Below are 20,936 nucleotides of genomic sequence, written 5' to 3'. Positions count from 1 at the left end.
CATTTCCTCCTCCAGAGGATGTTCCCGACCCAGGGATCATACCCGCGTCTCCTGCACTGCCAGTGGATTCTTTAAGGCTGAGCCATCCAGGAAGCCCTAACAGCCTTGAGAGTCAATGTCCAAAAATAAAATAATAAAACAGTGCATACTGTGTGGGAAGCAGGCGGGAGGGTGCTGTGAAAAATAAGAACAAGGGGCACTGATGCAGGGTAATGTAGGAGACGGAGGTAGTCACCTAGTGATGAATATTTGGTCCCTAAATTAGCCTCTCTACAAAATCTGAAAAATCCCTTCATTACATTGCTTCAAATTAATTTAAATTATCAAAGAGCTACTTTAATTAAGCATGTTAATGTCTAGGCTATCAAAATGCATAAAGTTATTCCAGTCTCCTGTTTCTTCCAACAGCTTCTCCAGCATGTAAAGGACATGGGATGAATGAGAAATCTGCTTGGGACCAAAACTTAACAGGGAATTCAGAAGCAGAAATTAGGAATTATCTGTCTATCTCAGATTACTGGCTCAGTAAGTCTTTGTTTTTTTATTGAATTTCCCTGATTATAAGACTCATGTTTCTAACTGATTATCACTAAAATATATATCAAAGGATAAACTTCTTAACTAAGTTAAGAAGTAGTTGTGACATTTACCTGCCAGTGTTAGCAAGAGAGAACTTAGACCTCAACCAAACATTTCACCTCATTTGATCGTCAGCCCTGGGTCACTTGTGCTGGAATCACCACATGCCTGTTGCATAAAGCTATGACACAGCCTTAAAATAAAAAAAAATTTTCCCCTATGGAGACGGTCACACTACAGGTCAGACACTGCCAGAAAAGTCAGGGGATAATGCCAAATATATCAGAATACATGAAGACATTCTAAAGATGGGGGAGGCTGAGACAATAGGAGGGATCTGCCAAGAGAAGGGCTCTGGTAGTGACCCTAAAATACACTTTAACTGATTTTCCAGAGAAACTACTTAATTTTCACAATTACACAACTCGATGAGAAAAAGGGAAAAAATACAAGGTAAAGCAAATAAAAAAACATAGACAAAAGCCTGTCATTTTTCAAATTAGAAGAAAAGGAGGCCTAACTATTCTAAAGTTATAGGTGAAGATGAGGAACCCAGAACTTGGGGAAGGCAAGTCAGTATCACTGGAATACTGCAGTGACATGACAACGGCCAGTGATTCCAGAGAATCTTCAGACTCTAAAAATGACAAAGGTTTACACTTTGAAACACTGAAGGAAAAAAAAAGAATAGTATGCAGTTATATATAAGTGAAAATATGCTATGGCTATCTTTTTAACTTTGGTGTATACTTAATACAGTTTTTACTAGAAGTTGCTATTCAATGATAGTACACCTTGCAAATTAATGCCTTTTTAAATTGAGAAAATTTTGTATTTCCAAATCAATCAGGGCAACTGTCCCTCCCAAAATAGGGCATTTCTCCCCTTATTCTGCCAGATCCTGGGGTCCAGACTCCAGGAATTAGCATCGGGTTTGTTGCTGTTGTCGTTCAGTCACTAAGTCATGTCTGACTCTTTACAACCCCATGGACTGAATAGCCTGCCAGGTTCCTCAGTCCATGGAATACTTCAGGCAAGAATACTGGAGTGGGAGTGGGTTGCCATTTTCTTCTCCAGGGGATCTTTCTGACACAGGGATCGAACAATCGTCCCCTGCACTGTCAGGCAAAGAATTCTGTACCCCTGAGCCGCTAGGGAAGCAGAATCAAGGCTAGTGCTATGAATAATTACATCAAGTATTGTCTTCTCTTTCAAGTCTTGATTGGACACAGCAGGAAATGGTTAACTCTGGCCTTGGACGTTCAAACCCTGCACACTCCCAGGAAAAGTCTGTCTTTGAGACTGGTCCTTGGCCAGTTCCTAGGAAATGGGCTTGGGGCCCTTGGAATGAGTCTTCTGCCTGACAAAGGTGTTCCTGTAGGCCTGTGGTCTTCGATTTTCTAAGTTATGCCAACAGATGTGTTTTTGCTTTGCGGCTGGAATCTAAGTAGCTGAGGTCAGTCTCAAAGGGGCGTCATGCCTGTGCTGTGCTCTGTGCTTAGTGCGTAGTCGTGTCCAACCCTTTGAGACCCCAGGCTCCTCTGTCCATGGGTATTTTTCCAGGCAAGAATACTGGAGTGGGTTGCCATGACTTCCTCATCATGCTTGCGACTGAGCCCTAATAAAAGCTCTGGACACCAAGACTCAGGGGAATCTCACTGGTTGGCAATACCCTGCATGTGTTATCATAATCATGGCAGGGGAAATCAAATGTGTCCATGTGACACTACTGACCGGACACTTGGGAGCTTGTGCTGGCTTCTCCTGGACTTTGCCCAGTGAGCCTGGGCTTTTTGTTGATTTTAACCTGTATCCTTTTGTTAGAATAAAATTTAACAGTGAGTTTAACAGCTTTTGAGTCCTGTGATTCCTTCTAGGAAACCAAAGAACAGTCTTCAGGTCTCCCTTCCAAACTTACTGGGCTTCCCTGCTGATCCAGATGGTAAAGAATCTGCCTGCCAATGCAGCAGACCCAAGTTTGACCCCCAGGTCAGGAAGACCCCCTGGAAAAGGAAATGGTAACCCACTCCAGTATTCTTGCCTGCTATATCCCATGGACAGAGGAGCCTGGCAAGCTATAGTCCACAGGGTCGCAAAAAATCAGACACAACTGAACAAGTAACAACACAGTTTTCCAAACTATTATCTAGTTCAGTCCTCCAAACCCTGCAGTATAACTACTGCCATTTCATAGATGATAAAATCTAGACTTTGAGAGGCTAATTCATTTGACTGGGTTGATTAAAATAATCCAAATTAATTGTGCTACACCATGCTGTAATGTTACAGGTTATAAAGAATTGTGAAATAACTATCGGTTAAACTACATTTGCAGTATTTTCTTTGAAAAATATAAAATACAATTTCATAATCTCTGAATATTTAGACTAAAATTAATTTGCAAACACAGTAAAACTTGTAATCATTAAGAACTTTATGCATGTTTGTGGTGGTTCTAAAAGCTGTAATGTGGTACCAAAACTTTTAAAGATTATATGATGTTCCTTGCTTACCTATCCCTGACCACTAAAAAAAAAATTTCAAAGTAATTCAATTCTCTGTGCCTTCAATCTTTGAGAACTATATGGGGATGTGTGTATGTGAGAGAATGAAATAGGCAGATTACTTTCTTAATGTCTGCAAATGTACTTCAGAATGTTATTTTTGTATGTTGAGAGGGAAAGCTTAAATTGCACTGTCATTTCAGGGTTTTGCAGGTTTGTGCAAATGTGCATGTGTGTGCAAGAGAGAAATGTTTCAAAAATATGTTTAAGTTCAGTATTCAGCCACAGAAATATCCGATAGCACCAAATTCTACTTGGTTTTGAGAAATGCACTGGCATTATCAATACTGAATTTCTATGGTGACTACAGGCTTTTCTGGAGGCTCTGATGGTAAAGAATCCGCCTCCAACGCAGGAGACCTAGGTTCGATCCCTGGGTTGGGAAGATCCCCTGAAGGAGGGCATGGCAACCCACTCCAATATTCTTGCCTGGAGAATCCCATGTACAGAGGAGCCTGGCGGGCTAAAGTCCATAGTGTTGCAAAGAGTCGGACACGACTGAGCAACTAAACACAATACAGAGCATGGTGACTAAAATTCTGGAGGCACAGAAAATTTGTAATAGTTACTGATGTCACCTGGAATACAAAATACTTATTATTTAGTACAGTTTTATAATTTCCATTTAAATAAAATTGATTTCTAATTTAAAACTGATTTTCTTTTACAAAATTAGCTAAATACTAAAACCATAATACAGGTTACCCATTTCACTTTTGGGCCAAGACACTTTTATTTAGTAAAACTAAATAGCTAATTTTATACTTTCCTGTTTTAAATGTATATACTTGTATAATACAAACAGAAATCCTTAAACTTTCTATAGATCTGAATCATAAGTTGGAAAAGTTTTGGCAAGTACCTGCCTTTTTTTCCCCTGGCAATTTTTTTAAACAGACTTTTTGTTTTAGAGCAGTTTTAGATTCACAGCAAAACTGAGCAGAATATAGAGATTCCTCATGAAAAGTGTGTGAAAGTGTTAGTCACTCAGTCACTGCCTGACTTTTTGCAATCCCATGGACTGTAGCCCACCAGGCTCCTCTGTCCATGGGATTCTCCAGGCAAGAACACTGGAGTGGGTAGCCATTCCTTTCTCCAGAAGATCTTTCTGATCCAGGAAACAAAGCTGAGTCTCCTGCATCTCAGGTGGATTCTTTACCATATAAGCCACCAGGGAAGTCCAAACATACCCCTGGCACTCAACATAAGCACTGCCCCTCCCATCACCAACATGCCCCACCAGAGCAGTACATTTACTACTAGTAAGTGCCATATACCACACATCATTATTATCCAGAAGCTACAGTTTATTTTTAGGGTTCACTCTTCATGTTGTACATTTTATGGACTTACACAAATGCACAATGACATTTATCCACCCATACAGTATCACATGGAACAGTTTCAATCTTCTAAATATTCTCTGTTCTACCTATTTAGCCATTCCTTCTCCATTAACTCCCAGCAACCACTGATCCTTTTACTATCTCCATAGTTTTGTCTCTGTCATGTAGTTGGAACCACACAGTATGCAGCCCTTCAGATTGGCTTTTTTTTACTGAGTAGAATGCACTTAAGTTTCCTCCATGTCTTTTTTTCTGGACTTCCCTGGTAAAGCGTCTGCCTACAATGCGGGAGACCTGGGTTCGATCCCTGGGTTGGGAAGATCTCCTGGAGAAGGAAATGGCAACCCACTCCAGTATTCTTGACTGGAAAATCCCATGGACAAGCCTGGTAGGCTACAGTCCATGGGATCACAAAGAGTCGGATATGACTGAACGACTTCACTTCATGTCTTTTTATGGCCTGACAGCTCATTTCTTTTTAGCACTGAAAAACATTCTACTTTTGTCTGGATATACCACGGTTTATTTATCCATCCACCATGTAAGGACATGTTGGTTATATCCAGGATTTAGCCATTTTGAGTAAAATTGCTGCAAACATCATGTGCAGATTTTCATGTGGACATTCATTTTTCAAATCTTTTGGGTAACTACCAAGGAGTGTGACTACTGAATCACAGGTCAGAGTAGGTTTAGTTTTACAAGAAACTATCTATCTAAACTGTCTTCCAAAGTGCTTGGACCTATGCTTGGCATTCCCAAAGCAATTCCTATTGCTCCACATCTCCAACAGCATTTGGTGCTTTCAGTGATTTGGAGTATTAAGCACCTGAATTCTAAAAGTACGATTGAAATGTAACATTTCCCAGAAAAATCCAAAGGCTGAAAATGTCAACATTTGTTTTTAAAAAACTATTTTATGAAACTATTACCCTAAGTACATTTTTCCCCCAATTACTTACAGCTAGGAAGAATTTTGTATATATTGGACATCAAGAATTGAGGATACTGGAAATTTTAAATTAATGACATGGGAAGTCAACACAGAAAGCTCAAATGAAATCAAACTAGTATGATTTCAAAATATTAAGTTTAAAATCTTTCTTGGCCAAAGTTTCGTCAGTGGGGGGGACAAGCTCAGTGAAGAAATAAGCAACTCTGATTGAAATCACTTAATCGAAACTCACTGAATTCACTGTTCTAGGCTAGTTTTCCCAGAAGGATCGGCTGATCCAAGAAGAATCAAGAAAGAATGCAGCTCGCAGTGAACTATTCAAACATCTTTCTTCGTTAGCTAAAAATGAAATGGCAACCCACTCCAGTATTCCTGCCTAGGAAATCCCGTGGACAGAGGAGCATGGGGGGCGATCGCCCATGGGGTCGCAAGAGTCAGATAGGACAAGGCAACTAAACCACCAGCACCAATCACTATAGAAATCACATCCAGTTCTGTAGTAATAATAAAGCAATGACTGCTTTTCAGCTGGAGGGCCTGTTTTTTTCCTGCTGCATGTCTAGCTGTGGTGCATTTTAATGAGAAAGGATGACTGCACCAGCTTTTATCCAGGAAGCAGATTTTAGCCTTCTGCTTAGGTCTCCCACATGCTAATATGGATGACTTTGTTCTGAAGAAGATCACTGATACGAATACATGTAGGTGAATAAATGTATTATCACAATTACAAATTCAATGTTAACATTTTGCACACGAACTTCCAAATGAGAAACCCAGAACTAACTAGATTCTCAGTATGTGTGAGGTTCCACTGAATCACAACAGTAGTTAGTACAGAAAAAAAGACATCAAAAGTTAACATGAATCACTTTGAACACAGACCTGACCCTCTGTCCCCAGGAGAGCACTTGAAAGCAGACAATTCATTCTCCACACATATGTTACCACAAGTAACATGTGTGCATGCTAAGTCGTTTCAATCGTGTCCAACTCTTTGCAATCCTATGGACTATAGCTTGCCAGCCTCCTCTGTCCATGGGATTCTACAGGCAAGAATACTGGAGTGGGTTGCCATGCCCTCCTCCAGGACAGTGTCCTGACCCAGGGATTGAATCCTTGTCTCAGGCATCTCCTAAATTGACTGGTGGATTCTTTACCACAAGCGTCACCTGGGACGCCCAAAGTAATGTGTGGCTGCCTAAAGTTTAACGACTGATGCTGTTTAAAGAAGAGAGAGTTTATTTCCAGAGTGGTGTTGAAAAAATTCTCAGAAATGTTTGAAAACTCCTTCAAGTAATTTTCTCATGTGGTCACTGGGAGGAAAATGATTTTACAAAATAGATACCTTCATTGATTTTTTAAATGTAATTTGTCAAAGAAAGGAAACATTTAGATAAATTCTAGTCTTCTCTCACCACCAACTTCTCCCAAAGTATATACTCTATCAAAGATGGCTCACAAAGAGGCTCTACTGCAGTCAGAGCAGAATTTAAGAGGACATAACGAGTCCTTCTGCTACACAGAATCATTATCTATCTCTAACATGTCCTTAAAAGGCTGACTTCTAATCATGTGCCAAAGAGGGCCCTGCTGACTTCAGTGCTTTCATAAAGAAGAACAGATGAGAGCTCTCATCATAAATGACTTCAATACAACTGAGGAGAGAGTGAGCAGCCCAGAGAAATAAGTTCTCATGTAGAAATGTTGGTGGCATGAAACGCCAAGTGCCTTTAACTAAGACTTTCCCTGTCATAAAGCAAGTTCTGTAAAAATGACTGAAAATAAATTCTTAGGGGCTCAATGTGAATCGGCAATTTCCATTTATATTATACTGTTGTTTACTCAAAAACTTTTTAATAAATAGGACTCAGAGTTTGCCACAGTATTTTCCACAAAACAGCTCTCTTGAGATGTTCCAGATCTGTAATCAAATAAGTCTGAAAAACCCTGAATAGTTAATTCACCTCTTGGGTATGCATAATGCACACTAATATATAAAAGCCTCTAAGAAGACAACCATTAAAATTGTTTAATATTGTTTAACTAAGCATTTCCCAGACATATTTGGCTACATATTTTAACAGCTAATTAAACAGTTTGGGAAATGCTATCACATAGGAAAAATATTATTATCATTTAAGAAATATTAGGAAATACTATACTCTGGGCAGCCTGCTAAAAAGAGTTCTACTTCTTAAAGTACTGATTTTATGTGTGTGACTTATTTTATTCGACTTATCATTGTGTCTTTTATATAGCTCTATCCTTAATAGTAATTTTGGTCTGTTGTTTTCCAATTTTGCCTGATCTTTTTTTTTCTGCATAGATATGAAAGTCTAGCAAATGTAAACTAGTTATATTAGTCTCTGGCTCAGTTCTCTACTTCAAACACAGTAAATATTTTACAATTAAATCTTGGCTAATAACAACCTGCATTTGTTTTTTAAACAAAACAGTGATGAAAATGCAAATAACTACAGCACTTCAGAGTTGGTTAACAAATCCTAAGAACACTTTCAGGCCATTGGGAAGGTCTTTCCAACCTACATTTCAAAATGTTCAGAAAGAAGCTACCTTGGTTGCTAATTCCAGTATAAGGAAAAATGATCTGACTGCTCAAAGGCTTATGTGAATGTCTTCCTTTTAAATTTAACACTGAATCATTTGCATCCTCCATTTAATACCAAGAAGGTGTCAGCCACAAACCGGATGTCACCAAGATGCAAATAAACTACAATTGAGACCAGCTGTTGTTGTTATTCAGTAACGGATTGGGACTGATCTATTTTCTCATCCCACACACCCTCCTCAGGTTTCATTTTTGTTTTCTCAATCTCAACTTGTTCCACTCAGGTCTCCCTCTATCCTCTTCTGTGTGAACACATTACATATTTTCACAGAGATGCCATTTGTGGTCAAAGGAAAGATGAAATCAATCAGTCTTTGTGATAATAAAAACCCTGATCTTGATAGCCAAACCAAGAATATTATGCAATACAGATGTTATCTATCAACAAACCTTGAAGAGCCATATATCCTTAGTGCACTGAGTTAATACAAACTGCTACTAATTAGAGAGATGATGTCAATAAATAAACAGTAGTAAGTTAGCGTTTGGAAGGCTGAGAAATATATATGAATGGATGGGAAAGGTGGCTCTTTAAAGTCAAGAATGGGAATTAAATTTAATCTAGAGAAAATCTTGGTTGCATTTGAAAGCTTCTGAGCAGGTAAATGCTTTGATTAAATAAATGCTTAAAGAGTTCAGGTATAAATGAACTGGATGGGTGAGTAGCTGTTAAATCGAGTATTTTAAGACACTTGGTTAAAAGTGACTGACCTAAGTCAAGGTGATCAGGGCCCAGACCAAGTGTAGACATGGGGAGTGATGAAGGTGCCAACGATGATTTCAAAGTAAGCTGGTGGAGCTTAGAAGGTGAAGAAGAAGGTGGGATACATGAAACCTGAGACTGCAGTTCCCCATACCAGGCTCAAATGATGTGAAACTGACCAAGGAAAGGCTGGGAAGAGAAGCTTCTTCAAAGGAGGAAATGTTTGCATGTGTTGGGTTGAATTGCCCAGCACTGAAGTGAGATAACTGAACAGAAAACCTGAAGTATGATCACAATAAAACAAGAATGACAAGTCTATTAATAAAAACGTATTTTGATTAGTCTTTCCTGCGGGCACAGGGGAGACAGGATTGCAGAAATTTAGAGAATGAAAAAAAGAAAGGTTACATATCAACAACTTGATTAAAATTCCATACTAAGTCAGTGACAGCTGTCTTAGAGCAATACTTATCTACTATAGCACAATCCACCCAAAAGCAAATGTGTGCAGAGAATTACAAAATATTTTTCAGACTGATGAAATTTCACTTTTATGCCTTTTTTTTTTTTCTTCTTTCCCCAATGCTGCCGAAAGAAATGATGGGGAATTTAAATGGATGGGCCCAATATTTGCACAAGAATTCCACAGTCTATGTAGGTAAGTTTCCTACCATAACTGCTTAGCACTGGGCTCGGGCACTTCCCCTGTCAAGCAACAGATTTTCAGTACTGCCCCTGGCAGACATTCCATCAGCAAAAGCATTCCCTGCCCAGGCTCAAACATTCCCAACTATTCTAGTCACACCAGTCTAACCCATGCCCCTTAAAACCTCACAAAAACATTGACTTACACTGCAGTATATCGCTACTCAGCTTCTTACTAACCATAAACTATTTAAACTACCCAACAGTTTCTTTAGCTATAAAATGCACAACAGCTGACAAAATACCTATTGGTCTTCTTTGTTGCAAACACACGATGTAAGGTAGGCAAAAAAGCTTACAAAGACCATGCCCAATAAATATCATTAGCAGTATTATTTTAATCCATGAAATAAATGGAGTTTAATTTTTTTTAAATATATAAGCTTCAATAAAGTTAAACTTGTGTTAAATTGGTGATTACTTTAGGTCAATGGTTTTAAAACTCATTTACCAATGAAACATTTTTCAAAAAAAATGTTATACCGAAACAGAAAGAGCTAAATAGAGCAGCTGTAATTTACAAAGGGATGTGAAAGCCTGGCTCTCACTCATTCAGCTTCCTTTACACTCCCTTCTACCAGTCACCCCAAACCTCCAAGGCAGGTTCCCAGGGATCCAGCAAACACATTTTTTTAAAAAAAACATCATTTTGTGTAATAATTGATATAACCAAAAATTATGGAAAACAGGTCCCCATTGGTAAGAGAAGCATTCTCATTTTTTTATTTTAAAAAAAATGATCATTCTTTTCATTCTGATACCTTCAGGAGCTCTTGAAGGTTTCAAAATAATTACATATTTCAAAATTTCAGAATGAACATGTACTTCTTGCATTGTGAAAATTGATGAATCTTTTTTGAGATGCTGGAATCACTTCTCCACCCTCCCAGTTCCCCAACTCCTGCACACACACCTACATACCTCCTTTCTAAGAAACTCAAAAGAAAGCAAATGCACTTTAGCAGTCAACTGGATTGCCTCTTTCCATAACATCCCATGAGGAAAGGACTGTGCAATGGGAGCCCCGGTAGATTAGGATCCCCAGAAGATGTGGTCGACCACCAGAGTGGTGTTGATTTTTGTAACTGAATTAAATACTTTGAAAAAACCAAACTCTCCAGTGTACGACAGTCCCCACAACTCTCTATTATCCTAAGCAACTGCATTATCTGTCTCCTGGAAACATCTGAACAGATCAGAGAATAAGGTTTATAACTGAGGTAAGCAACTTCTGGATTCATAAGAAATTCCATGCCTGAGTGACATGACCAGGTTGGGGGCTTTTTGAACTATCTGAGTATCCCCATACCTGGTCATTTGGGTTAGGAAATTGTTTTCCACCGGCCAGAAGACCTGTCAATCTGGGACTTACTTCCCTGATGGGGCAGTGCATAAGAATCCGCCTGCCAATGAAGGGGACACCCGTGTGATCCCCGGCCCGGGAGGACCTCACATGCTGCAAAGCAACTAAGCCCAATGTGCCACAACTACTGAGCCTGCAATCCAGAGCCCAGGAGCCACAAGCCCTGAGGCCGCGGGCTGCAGCTACTGAAGTCCGCGCACCGAGGGCCTGAGCTTCACGACGAGAGAAGCCACGGCAACCAGAAGCCGGGCACCTCAAGGACGCGTGGCCCCACGCTCACCGCAACTAGAGGAAGTCCCGGCAAAGTAACGAACACCCAGCACAGCCAAAACTGAAATTACTTAATTCAAAACAGTAAAGCTGTCAGTCTACCCCTGGACACACAATACAGGGTGGACACCTACAGGCAACTCTGGACATTCCAGCAAACACTAAAATTTCTAATTTATTAATAATTTGTAAAATAAATATTAGATTTCTTATCATGCACACCCAAAAATTCCTCATTCAATACATATTTCTTTACTCTCATATCCTTTCTAAAGGAAAGATATTAATGTTATATCCTTGGGTGAAAAACAGTGAGGTCTCGAGAGGATAATAACAGTCTTTAGAGGTGTACATCTTATATGCAGACACATAAAAACTCTGAGAGAATAAATTCTAATGTTAATAGAAGATGGAGAAATCATGTGTTTTTTAATTTAATTTAATTTTTGACATATTTTTTTCTTTTTTAACAATCAACATTTAAAACCTCAGGTATATCGTCACAATACCTTCCCTGCTAAAAGCTCAGTCAGGGAATCCTACGGGGGTCCATGAGCAGGCTCTTTCAGGGCTCCCCTCCTCTCTATCTTTAACCTCTGGCCCCAAGTGCTCAGCCTGCTTCCCCAGCCTCTGAGCAGCTGGCACCACTCACTGGCCCCTTCTGCAGCTGCTACCACTGACTGGACAGCTGGCTGCAAGCGAGGTGAAGGTCAAGAGCCCCACATCTCTGTGGTCTTAAGTTTACTACCAACCAATAAGGGAGAAAGAAGACAGTAAACAAACAGCATGACAAAGTGCAGGGAAGGAATGAATTTGCATCAGCTTACAAACTGTACACAGTGGAGGCTCCCGGTTTATAGTTTTTAGCACACCCAAGAAATTGCCAGGCAGCATTCAGGAGGAGCCTACAGCAGGCCCAGGACTACTGACGGCTGGAGTTCTTCCCAGGAGGCCAGGAATCAGAAGCATTGTAAGGATCAGTGCTACAATGCATTAACCTTGCCCAATATATATATACCGCAAGTTTTCAAGCATACGTAGATTGCATTAATCATCAATTCTTAACATTTAACACCTCATTTCTCATTATTTCTCAATCAAATGATGCTAAAACTACAACTCTCAGGTAAACAAACGTCTGCATCATTTTTTTGATGTTCAAGAGTCTCAAGATTGCTCAGAGAGGCTGGGAACACTAGTGTACAGAAGGGAGGACAGGTCTCAGAACTGTGACAGAACAGGCTTTACATGGCAGCTCCATCATTAACTGAGCAAATCTGAGCTGGTTCTCTAAACTCTCTGAGCCTCAAGTTTCTAAATACAAAGCTGAGGATATTAATAATTCCATGAACTTTCCCATGAGGGAAAACTGAGTGAACCCAGTCTTCTAGCTGACCATCTGCTCCCCTTCAAACCTCACCTGAAGTCCACACAGATAGAAGGGCAAATGTAAAAGGCACTCTGCCCCTCTCACAACCTCCAAATGAAAGGCCAACCTACTAGGCCGATGGCCAGCCCTGACACTGGCCTCTTGGCATGTCCTCTTATCCACAGAAACACACACACAAAATTTTCAGTATTATTTTTTTTTTTATGAAGAATAACATATAAGATCAACTTCTGCCTCAGAACAAAGTGTAACTATTCTTGGAAAGTGTCAGAGAGGAAACAGCAGATTAAGTTTTATCTATAACTTGAATTGAAAATTATTCTTGAACTCATGTCTCGAACATAAATATTTTCAATGGTTTAGATGAAAATGATGGCACAATATAATTCAAGATAAACATGGACTATCTCTCCAGAAGATCTCCACCTTCCTTTAATCAAGAAAATAAGTCTAGTTTACACGAAATGACTGAGGACCGAGGAACTGATGCTTTCGAATTGTGGTGCTGGAGAAGACTCTTGAGAGTCTCTTGGACAGCAAGGAAATCAAACTAGTCAATCTGAAGGGAATCAACCCTGGATACTCATTGGAAGGACTGTTGCTGAAGTTGAAGCTCTAAGACTCTGGCCACCTGATGTGAAGAGTCGACTCACTGGAAAAGACCCTGATGCTGGGAAATACTGAAGGCAGGAGGAGATGGGGGTGACAGATGCTGGGAAAGATTGAGGGCAGGAGAAGAGGGTGACAGAGGATGAGATGGCTGGATGGCATCACCAACTCAATGGACATGAGTTTGATAGTGAAGGACAGGGGAGCCTGGCATGCTGCAGGCCACGGGGTCGCAAAGAATTAAACAGGACTTAGGGACTGAACAACAACAATCTGAAATGACACTATCAACTGAATATAATAAGTTGATAAGCATTTTAAATCAAAACAAAGGATTCTTTCATTTTTAAATGCCCAATTTACATACAGCAATGAGAAATACATAACAAGTATCAAACTCTAATACAGACAATGTAGTTCATGAAAACAATTTTTTTCTTTCAGAAAATTTATTTTCTGCCATTAGCTACAAACTCATAAAGAGGTAATATTAAATGTATTATCATTACAGTACTAAAACAATCTGTTATACATTTGTTTATAGAGCAAGCTTTTAGAAAGACAAAGCAATCACATCAACAATTCACAACAATCTTTAAAAAGCAAGCTGGTCCACATTACATATGCAAGTGAACCATTATTTAAATCAGGAAGCAAGGAAAAAACTATCCTTTAGGAGGATAAGACAGAGAAGGAAACATCTCTTACTTTAAGAGCAGTCATGGTGTTTTGTTCCTACACTGAAAACTGATGTTATCTCAATTAGTTAATTATCCATCCCAATCTCCAGGCCTTGCTCCTGGAGGCAGTTATAACTTCTCCACCTCTTGCTGTGTTAACACTAGTTCAGTAATTTCCTGATAAAGAATCTTAGCACAAACTGATCTTAGTGATTAACTGTAAGGTTCATTCCCTTCTTGTACAGATAAGTAAACTGAGGCCAAAACAAGTATCTTACTGTTAATAATAAAGCTAATTAGCTGAAAAGCCTACCCAGGACTTTTCCAGTCCACACCTCTCATAAGAACAATTGTGAAAGGGACAATTCAAGCAGGTATCAACCCAGAAGCATGGGGAATGTTTTCAGCCGGCCACATAGCATATTTTTAACTATTAAAACAATTCAAGAGGTTATTAGTCATACACCAGCATCCTTTGGGTAGGAAGTGTAGGAACAGTGTTAATTTACCTGAATCTCTTCTAATGTATTCTTTTTATTCAAAAATGACAGTACTATAGAAAATTTAGAAATACTGTAATTTCAATAAAGGCCTTACTACATATGTTATATTTTCAACTAGTAAATCAAATCAATATACCAATCTTGACACTTAGGTACACTGTGACTATGGGAAATGTGATAACTATTTCAATGCAAGCTTTTTTGAAATGCACACTGCAACACATATCCTAAGCATTTTTAAGATTCACATTAATTCCAAGCTTTTAAAAAATGTATTTACAGAAGAAAGCTTCTTTTGCAATGTATATGTTCCTAAATGTTTCCATTAGCTAAAAGATATTTTGGAATATGATCAAACCATATTGAATGTCAGGTTCTAACAGCAAAGCTAAATCTCTGACAGTTCTCAGATGTGGCCACTGCTTTTAAACCACTGTGTCCCCAAAAGTCTAACAGGGTGAAAATTCTACCTTAACAAGTGAAGACAGCAAGGCCTATTTTAATGGTTTAATTTCATCTCCAAGTGGTAAACGCAAAATTGGGATTTGGGCTTACTTCACACCGCCAACAACTTAGTATTAACGGATGTATCTCTCATTCTTCCTCCTCAAGAAAGAAGTTTACACATTCCAGCTACATATAACTTTCAAATTCTTTCTAACTATGAAAACCAAAATAGGACTCCTTTAAATAAAAAAAAAAAAAGATGGAGAATTGGCAGACTACATGTTTATGTCAACCTACAAAAAACATAGAAACGTGCAGCCCTAGCTCACCAGAAAAATCACATGTGACCAAACTATTCTGTGACATCTTATGTCTTTTATGCCCAATATTCTGGTTTTGCATTCACCTGTGTCAATCCCTAAAGGCTCAAGAGCTAGGTACTTCTGTAGAACATCTTCAGCACGAGGAGTGTGAGAGCTCTGTTGTTGGGCCGTGGCGTGATCTTAGAAACACTTGAGTCAAACCTATTTATTTCCCCTCTGCTATTTAAAATCGAGAGACCTCAGGCTTGGGACGTGGCTAAACGACAACAAGAGAAGAAGAAGAAAAAAACACCCGAACACGGAACACGCTAAGAACAAAGGAAACACCAGCCTGTGAACAGGAAATGAAGCAACTCTATACACATAAATACCTTTTGGGGCCGCCAACGTAGGTGAAAGTAAAGGTGGAGTCTGAGTATCTGAAATCTGAAACGAAAAGTCTTGTTAAAAGCTACCCCCCGGAGTGGATTTTTAACCCTGGTCCTGACTCGGATCCCTTATTTCTTTGATGGAGCCAAGGGGAGGCCTGGCTGGGCGGGAGGCGAGAGCTGGAGAACCCCGAGTTCCCCTCTCCGAGCGGTGCCGGAGGGGATGCTGCGCACCCCGAGTCGGGTGCCGCGCGTGGCCGCCCCCCGCAACAAGTGCCGGGTGCCATGGCAACGGCGGGAATTTCCCGGTCCGGGCGGCCGGAAGCGGCCCCCGCCGAGCTCGCGGCTGGGGGAGCAAAATCCTGTCCCCCTCCAGGGGGAGCAAAATGGACGAAAGACGACCCCCAAGCAGAGGCTCGGGGCGCCTTCGGGACCTAGGGCATCTCTTCTCTTTCCGGGGCATGACACTGCCAGTCGGAGGTACTAGAGCGAGCCGAAGCGGCCGGAGATCGGCCCAGCGCTGCCCACCGGGGGGCCTCGGCGCCGGGCGCAGCCAGCCAGCGCCGCGCAGCGCAGCGGGCTCCATTCCCGGCCGCCGCCGCTCAGCCCATTGCGCAAACCCGGCGGGTCCTACCAACCGCCTGGGTCGCTGCTGCTGAAACCTCGGAGGCGGGATCGGACGCTCCGGGCGTCCACAGGGGACTAAAAATACCATGCTCGGCTCCTTGCCTAGACCCCTGCTGGGACTACCAGGGTTCTGTCCCCAAAGCGGTTGACCGCCCCAGACGGGGGGAGGGGAGAAGGGGAGAGGCTGTTGCCCCCTCCCCCTTTTGGCTCCCGCTCCTGCTGCAGCAGCTGTTGCCAAATGAACCCCAGAATGGGGACGTGCAACCCACCCCCCCATCCCCAGCCACACACCTCGCGGCCAGAAAACTGGGCAAGGGGGTGACGGGCGGGCAGACGAAGCTGGCGCTGGGTCCGAGGCTCTGAAAAGGCGAGAACTCACCTGCAAACAGGCAGTCCTTCTCGGCTCTGGACTTCTGGATCACGACGTCGATATCCTTCTGAATTCGCTCTTGCCTTGAACACATCCCCATTAAATAAATCCCTGGAAAAGAAGCAGCCGCTATTTTCCACCCCACCCCACCCCCTCGCACGCTTCCAGCTTTCGTAAATATTCAGTTAAAAATGAAACCTCTGGCCGAGGCAGGGGCTGAAGGCGAAGTGGTTTCGGAAGTGATCCCGGGTGAGAGAGGAGGCGGTGGTGGCGGAGGAGGAGGGGGGGGAGGTCGGCTTTGCATTCCCAGATGTGACCGCCCAGCTGCTGCTCGCCGCTGCTGGATTCCAATTTCTTCCCCTCCTGACAATGGATGGTGATGACACCGACTCTCACTTTCTCCCTCCCCCCGCCAGGACCAACGGCCGTGGGGGGGCCGAGGGTGCTGGAGACGGCCGGAGAGCGATCACCGGCCGGGCGGCGGGCGCCGGCGAGGGGCGAGCCCCGCTCCGCCTCACGCGCGCACACCCCTCGCGGCCCGCACGCCGGCCTTCCACACCCGCGCACACTCGCGCCCGCGGGCGGCGGCGGCGGCCGTGCCGAGGCTGCGGCAGCGCCGCCGGCCGCCGACCCTCCCGCGCCCGCCGCCCAGTCACCCGGTCCGGGCCGCCCAGGCTTCGCTAGTATCCCCGCCGGCCGAGCGCAGGCTGGATTCCCCAGGCCGGCCGCCGCTCGCGCCGGGGGCTGAGTGGGAATGTCGGTAGTGAAGACTCCCTGGGGCTCCCTGCCCGCCCCCCCGCGCTCCCCCCTCCCTTCGCGCTTCCACCACTTTTATGAATTCGACTCCACTTTCGGAAGGAATTATGAGTCATATGGAAAACCCAAACCCAAGTGGCTGGAAGCGGGGAAGAGGGGCAAAGCGAAATCGTTCAAAATGGGAAATAAATAAATAAAACGAACAACTCCTTCCTTGTTGTCACATCAGGCAAGATGGAAAAAGCCTTGAAATGACTCCAGACGTACACCCTCCCTTGCCTACACTGCCAGACTCTTTTTTCTCCCGGATAGAAGTAGTTCAGCCCTTCTGGGGCGCCTTTTAGGAAACATAGCCCCTTTTAAGAGACTTCTTCCACTTGCAGAGACTCACCCGTTCTGCTCTGCTCCGTCTTTCCGTCCATGAAAAATTGGCAGAATCAACTGGCACGTGCCAGGGTCTCCGTCAAGGATGGATATCTGTTTGGCTTGTTTTAAAATGCCACCCCTTTGCCAGTCAGTCAAGAGAAAGCTGCTACAATCCTGTGGTCTTTCTTGGAACTGAGATAGTGCTCTGAGCCTCACTTTCTGTTCTGCCTAAGGACAACTTGGGCCGAGATAGCTGCCCTGCCTCCGTACTCCCATGTGCCCTAGGATAGGCTTGTTAATCTTTTCTCCACTGGGACGGTTTCCCTGAGCAGTGCATATCTCTCCTGCTTCTGCATCCCCAGTGCCTGGTGCAGTGCCTGGAATATAGCGGGGAGGCGGAAATGCTTGCTGTCTGAATGCATGAATGGGTGGTACCTTCAGCCTCTTTATGGATCCTCCAGCTTCAATGCGCTTCCTTATCACTATGAGTACCCACGAGTTGTCAAACTGGCTCAGACCCTTCATCAGTCCAGTTCTGATGCTGACAGTGACTGTGTGTTCTTTAGGAGAATTAGGAATGGCTGTGATCCCTTATGGAGTCTTTAGATTCGAGAGAGAGAGAAGCATCCAGAGATCATATGCCCCAACTCCTCTGTCTTGCAGGAAAAAAAAAAAAAAAAGCACACAAAATGATTTGTTGTACCGCCTGGAACACATCACATTCGTTGTAAATTATAAGAGGAAACGCTTGTCTGGACCACTGCAGTCTTCACGAGTAGAGGCACACCTCCTGTTCACCCCTCCCGAAATGCTTCTTGACCCGGGCAGGGCAGGTTCAAGTCTTTCCTGGGCATGTTGCTTTGTGAAGGCCCCTTGGCTACCAGAAGCACTTTCTTCTCTTTCTCGTAACACTGGGTATCATGCACACTTCCTCCTGCCATCCTGTGCTCTAAATTCCCGAAAAACTTAACATCTGTGAGCTCACAAGAATTAATTTTATAGTCGTCTATCCACCAAGCTTGAGTTCCCAAAGTAGTGCCCTTTCCACAAATAAATTTGAAATCGTTTTAAAGGCATGGAATGTTTTGGCCTGGATCACCTCCTGGTTTGCTACTCACTCTGTAAAATAAGCCTTCTTGTGATTTGCCCTACATTTGTTTTTTTTTTTTTTTTGGTTGTTTTTTTTTTTCTTTCAGGCTTTACAGGCTGCCGTGTTTTGATTAAACAAAGCTAACCTCACTCTGTTCATGCCCTGAAGGTGCACTATATTTAAATATTTTTAAATTTTAAGGGATAGGAAAAAAAATTAGAAACTTTTCTGTCTGATATGCATTTCTACAAGAGAAGTTTCTGTAATAAAAACTACCAAGCCATCAACGTTGCTAAGCTAGATCTTTATGACACGGTGCTTTCAAACTCAGCTCACAAGCCAGTGTCCCGTTTATCCCACCTCATCTCAGACTCTTATTTAAACATTTAGATTATTTGTGGTCTTATTAAAAACTATATTCACCTTTGAGATGAGAGGTTGTATCCCTACCTTAAACACTTGTGTGCACACAAACACACACACATATGCCTTTAGGAGCATAGTAAATAGTAGGCCCTCAATCACTATGCTTTAAAAAGAAATCATTTTTCACAATGAGAGACAATTTCTGTGATATGCTACAGTAATTGGACATAATAATCTATGTGTTAGATGATGGGGTCTAGCCAAAAAAGTTCCACTGGTTTAGAAAAATGATCCCAAGCCAACCAATAGAATTTATTAGGAAAAAAAATCTAAATTCCTCACCTATGTTAAAATATTCAACTGCAGAAGTGTAAGGTAATGGAAATGTGGCAGCAAGTTCAGTGGTGTGATGTGGATATTAATAACACGCATATTCAGAACTTGGTTGCCCAGCCTGACACTACTCTAAAAGTTTTACTTATGTTAACATTTAACTCACAATAACCCTATAGGGACACTATACTGTTATTCTTCATATTTTACAGAAGAGGAGACTGAGGCACAAAAGTGTTCATTAGCTTCTCTGAGGTGGCACCTAATGGGCAGTGAACCTTTTCCTCTTTCCAAATCTTTTAGCAGTTGAACCGAACTTTAAGGAAAATAAATGTTCAGAAGTCTCACTGCTGAGTAAACTGGCCCCACTAATGGCAGCAGGCCAAGAGTTAGGCCAACAAGAAATCCTATAATGGATTCTGAGGGAGGCCTGGAGCCTATGGCTTCTCAAAATAGCCTCTTCTAGTGGCAGTTATATTTCTCTTTCCTGCAATGAACTTCCTTTCCCAAAGGAATCCCAGCCCTCAGTAAAGTCTAAAGTAAAAGCGTGACCTCTGCTATTCCATGGGGATTAAGAAAAGAGGATGGGGGCAGGATTGGCAAAGACAACAGTCCCCTTTCCCAAATGGTGTTATCAGTAGCAAATGCCCATGGGATTGCCTAGCAGACTTGGTCAACCATGGAAATAGCACTGTGATAACTTGCCTTTGTGGTAGAAACAGAGTGAAAAAGGGAGAGGTTGAATCAGAGGGGTTGCTATGGGAAGGGGTCAACAAGGGCCTTAAGCTAGAGTGAGGAAGTGAGATTTTATTTGAGAGAAATGGGAAGCTACTGGAAGGAAGGCAATCTCAAAGCTCTTGCCAATTTTTAGATTTATATAGCTTCTTCTTGCAATTGTTCTATAATGGAAACAAATCCATACAATTCAAAATCCTGCTAGCTAGCCCCAACTGGCCTCTTCTAAAACAAGTGGATTTGGACACTTCTTTATAAAGCAGCTGGTAGTTTTGCTTTGAGAGAAACTAATCAGGCTCTCTTGACTTCATCTTATTGATCTAACCACCAAAGTAGGGGCAAACCAAAGTCACCTTGAAAATGGAAAATTTTAGGTGGTATGATATGAAATTCGCCTGAATTTGATCCTTACCACACTCCCTAACCTAAGGTCAAATAGAGCAGCACAGTGGTCATGTGGAGGTTTTATGGTCTTTCCTCACAATCCTTGTGAATTTAACAAATACTGAAGCTATAGCATGAAACCTGAACTGCTCTTTCTAGTTCCAAGGGTCTCTTTATCTTAGTCCCAATTGTCTCTCATTAAACTTTAATTGCCGTTTCTATTATAGATGCATCCACAGCCCTAGTTATATTAGATTCATCACCATCCCATGCAGAACTCATCCTTCTCAGCTTGCACTCAATCTCTATCTTAATTCTTTGATGTTGTTGTTTGGTAGCTAAGTTACGTCCTACTCTTTTGTGACCCCATAGACTATATTCCACCAGCTCCTCTGTCCATGGGATTTCCCAGGCAAGAACACTGCAGTGGGTTGCCATTTCCTTCTCCAGGGGTATCTTCCTGGCCCAGGGATCA

The 20,936-nt window shown here is 42.2% G+C and overlaps 1 protein-coding gene across 2 annotated transcripts in view; it reads right to left on the bottom strand.

Moving 5' to 3' along the window:
* PARP8 (poly(ADP-ribose) polymerase family member 8) overlaps positions 1-17,763 on the bottom strand; it is a 196,797-nt gene extending 179,034 nt beyond the window's left edge. Inside the window, exons 1-3 of one of the 2 annotated variants that reach the window (XM_070476665.1) lie at positions 17,579-17,763; positions 16,441-16,542; positions 15,438-15,492 (exon numbers count right to left, since the gene is read on the bottom strand). In XM_070476665.1, the coding sequence (XP_070332766.1) occupies positions 15,438-15,492; positions 16,441-16,542; positions 17,579-17,609 (188 nt within the window). In that variant the 5' untranslated portion in view covers positions 17,610-17,763. Of the gene's footprint in view, positions 1-15,437; positions 15,493-16,440; positions 16,543-16,629; positions 16,984-17,578 lie in introns of those variants that run through there. The other variant, XM_070476664.1, reaches the window with a different exon arrangement.
* Positions 17,764-20,936: the final 3,173 nt, after the last annotated feature.

This window comes from Odocoileus virginianus, chromosome 14 (genome assembly GCF_023699985.2).
Source record: "Odocoileus virginianus isolate 20LAN1187 ecotype Illinois chromosome 14, Ovbor_1.2, whole genome shotgun sequence".
NCBI classification, from domain to species: Eukaryota; Metazoa; Chordata; class Mammalia; order Artiodactyla; family Cervidae; genus Odocoileus; species Odocoileus virginianus.
Note: the sequence above shows the minus strand (reverse complement) of the source record. Positions and strands in the feature narration are given on the sequence as shown.